The 9,974-nt window shown below is 50.1% G+C and overlaps 1 protein-coding gene across 1 annotated transcript in view; it reads left to right on the forward strand.

The window, feature by feature from the left end:
• The first annotated feature begins 606 nt into the window (after positions 1-606).
• Positions 607-9,974, forward strand: part of FBLN5 (fibulin 5) — a 29,934-nt gene continuing 20,566 nt past the window's right edge. Inside the window, 2 exon segments of the mRNA XM_018558495.1 lie at positions 607-696; positions 5,914-5,965. Coding sequence (XP_018413997.1) covers positions 607-696; positions 5,914-5,965 — 142 coding nt within the window.

Raw genomic sequence — 9,974 nt, forward strand, 5'->3', positions numbered from 1 at the left:
ATTCACTAGAGACCGGTGACATCACTGAGAATGCAGCCTATCCAATCACTAGAGACCGGTGACTATCACTGAGAATGCAGCCTATCCCTTCACTAGAGACCGGTGACATCACTGATAATGCAGCCTATCCCTTCACTAGAGACCGGTGACATCACTGAGAACGCAGCCTATCCCTTCACTAGAGAGCGGTGACATCACTGAGAATGCAGCCTATCCATTCACTAGAGACTGGTGACATCACTGAGAATGCAGCCTATCCGTTCACTAGAGACCGGTGATATCACTGAGAATGCAGCCTCTCCATTCACTAGAGACCGGTGACATCACTGAGAATGCAGCCTATCCGATCACTAGAGACCAGTGACATCACTGAGAGTGCCGTCTAATCAATCACCACCGAGGGATAACATCATTCGGTCAGCACTATAATGTGAGGGCTCATTGATGACATTCATTCAGATGTATTTATTGGGGATTGGGGCTCATGTTCCAGAGCTGGGGGTGTAATAGCATGCAGACGCGTTTTCTTTCATTTGGTTTTGATATGATGTGGAGATGATCAGAGAAATGTATTTTGTATTGTTAGATGTTATAAAAGATCCTCCAATGTCGGTAACACTGGTTTTCTGTGTTTGTTGCAGACTGGTGGCCCTCTTCACACTCTCCCTCTGCCGCACTGACCCCCTACATGCCCAGGTAAGTCCCCAGCACTTTATATCCTCCGGGAAATAAATATTTGATCATATTTTGGCTCCTGTTCCTGGCATGATTTCAGTATCGCATTGTGAAGGGCGGCGATGACGCGCAAAGCATAATATCCGGGTATTATCTCTCCTCATCTGGCTGCAGTAAAGTGGTTGGTTGCCCAGCCTTAAAGTGAACCTGTGCTCCGATATTACCATAAATATATGTACAGCCTACCTGGGATCCCTCAGCATAGGAGGGCTACAAACATCTCCCCGGCATGACTGTCCCGGACTCTGCCCTTCCATCTATTGGATTTCAGTTCCGTCAATCATGTGGGCGTTACCTAAGGGTGGTCTGTATGCAAATACAGCCTGCCGGGGAACGCCCACTCCTCCAGGTTGATATCAACGCATTTTGATATTTGCATAACTCCTCCCAAGAGCCAGCCCACTGCTTGCATAATGGCTGAGGGCTCTTGAGAGGAGTACTGAGGCAGTCTGTTAATAACTTAAACCAGAAGAACGGGATTGGGGTATGCGGTATCAGGAGTTGGCAATGACTCTGTGATTGTTTGCATTCCAATTTAAAGGAGAACTATGAGGTGGGGGGGAGGGATGGGGAGGGGGGGCTTTTCACTCACCTCATAGTTCTAGCCGACCTGTGACAATGAGACTGTCACAGGTCGGCTCTGTAGATCGGGAGGTGAGCGAACACATAGGGATCCGCTCCGGCTGCAGCGTCTCAGTATACCGCGCGATGTAGTTTGCGGTATACTGAGCTTAGGGTGACGGGAGGACGCTAGTTTGTGTGTTCCCATTACCCTAAGGAGAACTATGCGGAAAAACACTGACCCCATAGTTCTCCTTTAATATAGCAGATATGACAAATATAAGCATCTCAGTGCTGCTGAACTCCTGCGGCCTCTTTCCAGCCTCTTCCTGCCTACATGCGCTCCTGCATTGGCTGCTTGACATTTCTCCGAGAGGGTTTCCCTTGGATCATGCCTGTGTTATGCGTGACAACGCAGGAGTACAATTGGGAGACGGGGACAGAGCGTTGTCACCCTATAACAGGAAGTGTCTGAACAAGGACCTTCATGGCGGGATCATCAGGGATGGCAGATTTAAGAAGATTGAAAGTGAATGTTGATTCATTAAGCTCGGGCGTTGGGTAGTTTTCCACCCTCAGGCAGATAAAACGATCCACACGCAGGGGGAAGTCATGGCTGCAGCTGAGATCTGATTTGTGTTGCAAGATGCACATTTTGGTCTGTGATTATCTGAGCCGCGAGTATCCGATGTCAAATCCCAAACCGCCGCGGCCAAGGAGCGCAGCTGGCCGAGCAGGGACTCTGCTGGTCGGCTGTTCTGGGAAAAGACGTCCTGACACTGGAATGCTGCAGACAAGGACTGTGGATCTCTATAGAGAAATTGCTTCTTTTCACACGCTGATATAGCGCCAACATTTTCCACGGCGCTGCTCATAGTGAGAACATACAATGACTATAAAGAGCAAGATTATAACTTCTACAGATATGTGAAATATTAGGAATGAGGGCCCAGCTCCAAAATGTTACATTGTAGAGGAGATTGGCAAGACAAAGGAGGTAGAGGAGATTTGGCGGAATCTGTAATGGGAGGTGTCAGGGATACCAGATGGGGGGAGATGCTGTGATCTGTCTATTTCCTATTTATTATATTTATTGTGTAAGTCCTCCGCCATTTATATATGAACTGATAATGTCATCTGATATCCATGTGTTTTATGTGTTACGGTGTGATCCCCAGATATTTACCCGCTTCTATTATGTAGCTGCTAAAGTGACAGGAAACTCAGACGTTAAAGGAGAACTATGGGGGTCAGGGCTTTTCCCCATAGTTCTCCTTCGGGTAACGGGGGGACACAAACTAGCATCCTCCCGTCACCCTAGGCTCAGTATATAGAGAGCTGCAGCTCGCGGTATACTGAGACGCCGCAGCTGAAGCGGATCCCGACATCGATGTCGAGATCCGCCCAGCTGCGTGAGTGACAGCTGGCTCTGCCTATCTGGAGGCAGAGCCAGCTGTACCCGCCCCCTCCCCCCAGTCAGTGCTGAAGGATCGGAGCAGGGAGGGGGGAATTCAGCCCCTCCCCTGTCACGGCAGAGAGCCGTGACAGGATCGAGAGGTGAGCGAACGCCGGTATGTGTTCCATCACCTCCCAATCTAATGAGACGACCTCTGACAGTCTCATTGTCACAGGTCGGCTAGAACTATGAGGTGAGTGGAAAGCACCCCCCCTCCCCCTCCCCCTCATAGTTCTCCTTTTAAATTATAAAAATACATTCAAGTATCCTAAGTATTAACAACAATGTATCTTATTTGTGTATCATGAGGATCTACAGCCGAGTGATACACAAATAAGATACATTGTTGTTCAATGTGTACATTGAATTCTTCAGACATAGTCTTTGACTTCACCCATCTCTCGTAGCATGTCTGCAGTCTTCAGCCGTCTCTTGTAGCATGTCTGCAGTCTTCAGCCGTCTCTTGTAGCATGTCTGCAGTCTTCAGCCGTCTCTTGTAGCATGTCTGCAGTCTTCAGCCGTCTCTTGTAGCATGTCTGCAGTCTTCAGCCGTCTCTTGTAGCATGTCTGCAGTCTTCAGCCGTCTCTTGTAGCATGTCTGCAGTCTTCAGCCGTCTCTTGTAGCATGTCTGCAGTCTTCAGCCGTCTCTTGTAGCATGTCTGCAGTCTTCAGCCGTCTCTTGTAGCATGTCTGCAGTCTTCAGCCGTCTCTTGTAGCATGTCTGCAGTCTTCAGCCGTCTCTTGTAGCATGTCTGCAGTCTTCAGCCGTCTCTTGTAGCATGTCTGCAGTCTTCAGCCGTCTCTTGTAGCATGTCTGCAGTCTTCAGCCGTCTCTTGTAGCATGTCTGCAGTCTTCAGCCGTCTCTTGTAGCATGTCTGCAGTCTTCAGCCGTCTCTTGTAGCATGTCTGCAGTCTTCAGCCGTCTCTTGTAGCATGTCTGCAGTCTTCAGCCGTCTCTTGTAGCATGTCTGCAGTCTTCAGCCGTCTCTTGTAGCATGTCTGCAGTCTTCAGCCGTCTCTTGTAGCATGTCTGCAGTCTTCAGCCGTCTCTTGTAGCATGTCTGCAGTCTTCAGCCGTCTCTTGTAGCATGTCTGCAGTCTTCAGCCGTCTCTTGTAGCATGTCTGCAGTCTTCAGCCGTCTCTTGTAGCATGTCTGCAGTCTTCAGCCGTCTCTTGTAGCATGTCTGCAGTCTTCAGCCGTCTCTTGTAGCATGTCTGCAGTCTTCAGCCGTCTCTTGTAGCATGTCTGCAGTCTTCAGCCGTCTCTTGTAGCATGTCTGCAGTCTTCAGCCGTCTCTTGTAGCATGTCTGCAGTCTTCAGCCGTCTCTTGTAGCATGTCTGCAGTCTTCAGCCGTCTCTTGTAGCATGTCTGCAGTCTTCAGCCGTCTCTTGTAGCATGTCTGCAGTCTTCAGCCGTCTCTTGTAGCATGTCTGCAGTCTTCAGCCGTCTCTTGTAGCATGTCTGCAGTCTTCAGCCGTCTCTTGTAGCATGTCTGCAGTCTTCAGCCGTCTCTTGTAGCATGTCTGCAGTCTTCAGCCGTCTCTTGTAGCATGTCTGCAGTCTTCAGCCGTCTCTTGTAGCATGTCTGCAGTCTTCAGCCGTCTCTTGTAGCATGTCTGCAGTCTTCAGCCGTCTCTTGTAGCATGTCTGCAGTCTTCAGCCGTCTCTTGTAGCATGTCTGCAGTCTTCAGCCGTCTCTTGTAGCATGTCTGCAGTCTTCAGCCGTCTCTTGTAGCATGTCTGCAGTCTTCAGCCGTCTCTCGTAGCATGTCTGCAGTCTTCAGCCGTCTCTTGTAGCATGTCTGCAGTCTTCAGCCGTCTCTTGTAGCATGTCTGCAGTCTTCAGCCGTCTCTTGTAGCATGTCTGTAGTCTTCCGCCGTCTCTTGTAGCATGTCTGCAGTCTTCAGCCGTCTCTTGTAGCATGTCTGCAGTCTTCAGCCGTCTCTTGTAGCATGTCTGTAGTCTTAAGCCGTCTCTTGTAGCAGGTCTGCAGTCTTCAGCCGTCTCTTGTAGCAGGTCTGCAGTCTTCAGCCGTCTCTTGTAGCATGTCTGCAGTCTTCAGCCGTCTCTTGTAGCATGTCTGCAGTTTTCAACCGTCTCTTGTAGCATGTCTGTAGTCTTCAGCCGTCTCTTGTAGCATGTCTGTAGTCTTCAGCCGTCTCTTGTAGCATGTCTGTAGTCTTCAGCCGTCTCTTGCAGCATGTCTGTAGGCTTCAACCGTCTCTTGTTGCACGTCTGTAGTCTTCAACCGTCTCTTGTAGCACGTCTGTAGTCTTCAACCGTCTCTTGTTGCACGTCTGTAGTCTTCAACCTTCTCTTGTAGCACGTCTGTGGTCTTCAACCGTCTCTGGTTGCACGTCTGTAGTCTTTCACCGGCGCTAGCAGCATGTCTGTAGGCTTCAACCGTCTCTTGTTGCACGTCTGTAGTCTTCAACCGTCTCTTGTAGCACGTCTGTAGTCTTCAACCGTCTCTTGTTGCACGTCTGTAGTCTTCAACCTTCTCTTGTAGCACGTCTGTGGTCTTCAACCGTCTCTTGTTGCACGTCTGTAGTCTTCAACCGTCTCTTGTAGCACGTCTGCAGTCTTCAGCCGTCTCTCGTAGCATGTCTGTAGTCTTCAGCCGTCTCTTGTAGCATGTCTGTAGTCTGACTTGCAGCACTATTTTCCATAGCATTACATACACTGAACATTATGTGCATCCCTTTGGTGATGTCAGGGGCCACACTGGAGGTTCCCTTATATCACGTAAGTTGACCAACACTGGCCTAGGATACGGATGTAAAACCAAAAAGTGGACTTGCTCTGTTGGAAGGAATCTGATTTTGTGCATGGACCTTTTCGAGCCGCTGATCGGCGTTCCTGAAAACTGCGGCACAGTTTCAGAATCCTTCAACATATTTTAGGAGGGAGGTCAGCAATGGCTTCCGACATGATTCCCTCTGTAACATTCATTGTAAAGGAAGCAGCGTTAAAAAAAGATTTTCGATTCCCGTTACATAAAGGAGTCTGACGTCTGAAAAGTACATTCGTCAGAAGTATTATTTCATCACATAAGAATGTTACCAAACATGGAATAGGCCAAGTTTTCCCCCGTTTTATATTCTGTGTATGGCTCGGCTCCTGTTAATAAATCCGTTTTTATTATTTCTTTATAGGAACAGTGCTCAAATGGCTTCCAGATAGACAGAGCAACCGGGGAATGCTTAGGTAAGAGCGACTGGTAATGTTCTGCCAATGTATGAAAATATTGTTATTGGTAAAGCTGAAGTCTAATCTGCTGATATTTTGCATTCCCCGATTCCCCCGTCACTTTTAACTAAAACCTTTCCGTTTACACCACACACCTTATTCCAGCCTCCGATCATTGGGCCTCTATGTGTCAGGGTACCCAGGGGGCTTACCTCTCCTCGGGGTTGGCCATGTGCGGCGGGGGGCACGGGTTCCCCTTCCTGGCAGGACCCCTGGCACCGGGACTGCGGGTACGCATGCGCGCAATGCACGACCAGTGCGTGTGCGCGGTGGACAGGCTGCGCGCGCAGGCACGGGGACGCGCGCCCGTTACTGGTGTCAGGTGTGATCCTTGCTGGGGGAGGTTCCCAACACACACCCTCTGCCTCTCTGCCATTGGCTCCTGATGGAGAGGCTACCTGGTTGCCTCGGTAGCCGGGGAGTGGTCTCAGTCCTCCACTGGGTATAAAAGCACAGTCAGAGCCCTGGCTCATTGCTGTGTTATTCTATCCCTATGGTGTGATCTCCCAGCTCCCCGTGCCTTTAACCTGTCTTTATTCCTGAACCTCTGCTTGGACTCCTGATTACCGACCCTTTGGCTTACCCTTCCGTTACTGAAACTAGCTGCCTGCCTCGACCCGGATTGGACCCGACTATTCTTCTTGGATTTTCCCTGTGTACCTCTACCTCGGACTTTGGCTTGCCGCCCCTGCCAAGGGGTTCCACTCACGGCCCAGCCGTACCCCCCTGACACTATGCTTCTCAATGCAAGGAAAGCAGATTGTGGCTGGTACGAGGGGACGTCAGGGTGCTGTGATGTTTTCAGGAAGCCATGCACAGCACCGTCAGTACTTCTCTAAAGAGCCCTCAGCCCTGATGCAAGCAGTGGGCCGGCTCTTGGGAGGAGTTATGCAAATATCAAAATGCCTTGATGGGTGGATGACAGTCTGGAGGAGTGGGCGTTCCTAGGCAGGCTGTATTTGCATGCAGACTGCCCTAAGTAAAAACCACATTTGATGCTGAACCTCCATGATTCAAAGAGTTTAAATCCAATAAATGAAAGGGGGTGGGGCCAGGAACAGTCAAGCTGGGGAGGAAAGTCTAGAGCAGAGGTTCTTAACCTGCGTAACCTCAGGACCCACATTTGTCCTCGGTCATTAAGTCGTGACCCAAGCCGCACTGCAATGGAACGCATTAGGGTACCGCGCGTTTTCCGATGCGGGTATACAAACTGTGGTTGAGAGGTGCGTTTGGGGTACCATTCAGATGAATGGCAACGCAACACCTCCCGCACCAGAATGCAAAGTAGGTGCGATTGCATGGTACAGTGCTGTAATCGCACCGTACTTGTGTGAACGGGCCCTCAAAAACACTAACATACATATATATACCCACAGACACAATCTCACACACTCACACACTCACAGACATTCACACACATACACACTCCAAAAAAGATCCACCCAGTCTCCCCTCCCTCACAAGAACTGAAGTGGAGCCTCAGCCTGGGGTGCAGTGTAGGCTGCTGTGCTGTGATGGAGCTCCATCCATATGTGAGTAGGCATGCGGCGACCCACTGAACACAGGGTTGCGACCCACTGAACAAGGGGTTGCGACCCACTTTTGGGTCACGACCCACCAGTTGAGAACCAAGGGTCTAGAGGATGCTGGATGTCCTCCAGCCAGGAAATGAGGCGGAGCTCTATCTGACTTGCTGCAGCTTCTAATGCACATTGCGAGAGGCTCACAGAGTGCAGTGAAATCGGAGTAAGTTCAGTCAACAAAAGTGCATGTCAGCCAACCCACCTAAGGGCTTATTCACACCGAATGCGGTGCGTTCCAGAGCGATAGCTGCTGGAACGCACTGCAATCCCTGCAAAACGTCCCCCTGCGTTCTGGGGAGGGGGCGTGGCGGTGCATTAATTGCAATGGCACCGCTTCCACGCCCCCGCCCCTAGTGCGATCGGACGTGTGGCAAAACTTTGCCTGCGTTCTGTTCCACTGCAAACACAAAAAATTGCTGCTCGCTCTATTTTTTGCGTTTGCAGTAGAACGGAATGCTGGCAAAGTTTTGCCGCGCGTCCGATCCCATTGCCATTTAATTCAATGCACCGCAACGCCCCAGAACGCAGGGGGAAGTTTTGTGAGGAATTGTGGTACGTTCCAGCAGCTGCCGCTCCGGAACGCACCGCATTCGGTGTGAACAAGCCCTAAGTCCACCCAAAGGTAATATTTCAGTTGTTGGTGTCGTTTTGTTGGCCTGCATCACTTGCTGGCTTCTTATATCATGTGCAAAGTCCAGTGGCAAGACCTTCTCGCCATAATGCCTGGCATTGTACTCACCTTGGAGCTTTGGGTTAGTACAGCTGTCCCCTCTCCTCATGCTGCATTCTGCACCACATAAACTAAAACTGCAGCAGGAAGAGCGAGACCCCATCATCATATCCACCACAGATATGCAGGACGAGTGCCGAGATCTCACCGCTTGCACTACCTGAGAGAGCCGATCTAGCTCCCCGTTCTCTGTACACACCTGAAATATTCTTTCTGGGTGGACTGACCTTCTGATGAATTGTTCTGGCTGCTCTAGTGAGAACTAATTGGCTCTTACAGGTTTCAGTTGGACGCCATTGATGCTCCGCGACGGTACATCATTGTGCAAAGGGGAAAACAATGCCTTTTTGTTCACTCGAATGGAGTTGTTCAACTCCAAAACTGAATTGATTGCGATTTTCTGAAACGTGACACTCCCCGAGTCCGCGCCGAGTTCCCAGGCGGATTTCTAGCTGCCAGAACTCTGCCGACTTTAATGTGAATGTTTCACTTCATTGTTCTGTGTTATCAGCACAATACAAGGCCGGGTTTTTCCTTTTCTTGAGAAAATAACAAATTTCTTCAAGGTTTCGCTCCTATAAGAGAGATTCCTCCTGGGACTGAGCATGAAGGCAGATCATACAATTCCTATGGGGCCCAGCAGAAGAGCTGGGGGACCAGAGAGAGATTCTTTACCCTGTTACAAAGCCATATAAACCGATCAGCCATAACATTGTGACCACCCGCCTAATATTGAGTAGGTCCCCCTTTTCCTGACCCGTCCAGGCATGGACCCCACTAGATGTAAGGTGTGCTGTGGTATCTGGCCCCAAGCCGCCAGTAGCAGATCCTTTAAGTCCTGTAAGTTGTGAGGTGATCGGATGTGCAGTGTGGCCGGGTGCATTATTCTGCTGAAAGAGGCCAATGCCATCAGGGAATACCGTTTCCATGAAGGGGTGTACTTGGTCAGTAACAATGTTTAGGTCGGTGGTACGTGTCAGAGTGACATGCACATGAATGGCAGGACCCGAGGTTTCCCAGCAATGCATTGGCCAACGCTTCACACTGCCTCCGCCGGCTTGTCTTCTGCCCATAGTACATCCTGATGCCATCTCTTCCCCAGGTAAGAAAATGTGATTTGCCAGGCCACCTTCTTCCATTGTTCCATGGTCCAGCTCTGATGCTCGCATGCACATTGTAGGCTCTTTTGGTGGTGGACACGGGTCAGCATGGTCACCCTGACCGGTCTGTGGCTACGCGGCCCCATACACAACAAACTGCGATGCTCTGTGTGTTCAGACACCTTTCTATCAGAACCAGCAGGAACTTTTTTAGCAATTTGATCTCCAGTATCTCTTCTATTGTATTGGACGACACAGGCCAGTCTTTGCTACCCACATGGATCAATGAGCCTTGGCCCCCCATGACCCTGTTGCCTGTTCACCAGTTTTCCTTCCTTGGACCCCTTCTGGTCGGTCCTGATCACTGCAGACCGGGAACATCCCACAAGAGCTGCAGTTTTGGAGTTGCTCTGACCCAGTCGTCTGGACATCACCATTTGGTCCCTCAAATCCTCATACTTGTCCATTAAATCTGCTTCCAACACATCAACTTCAGGGACACAATGTTCACTTGCTGCCTAATATATCCCCCCACTTCCAGGTGTCATTGTAGT

This window comes from Nanorana parkeri, unplaced genomic scaffold (genome assembly GCF_000935625.1).
Source record: "Nanorana parkeri isolate BGI_ZX_2015 unplaced genomic scaffold, ASM93562v1 scaffold344, whole genome shotgun sequence".
Classification (NCBI taxonomy): domain Eukaryota; kingdom Metazoa; phylum Chordata; class Amphibia; order Anura; family Dicroglossidae; genus Nanorana; species Nanorana parkeri.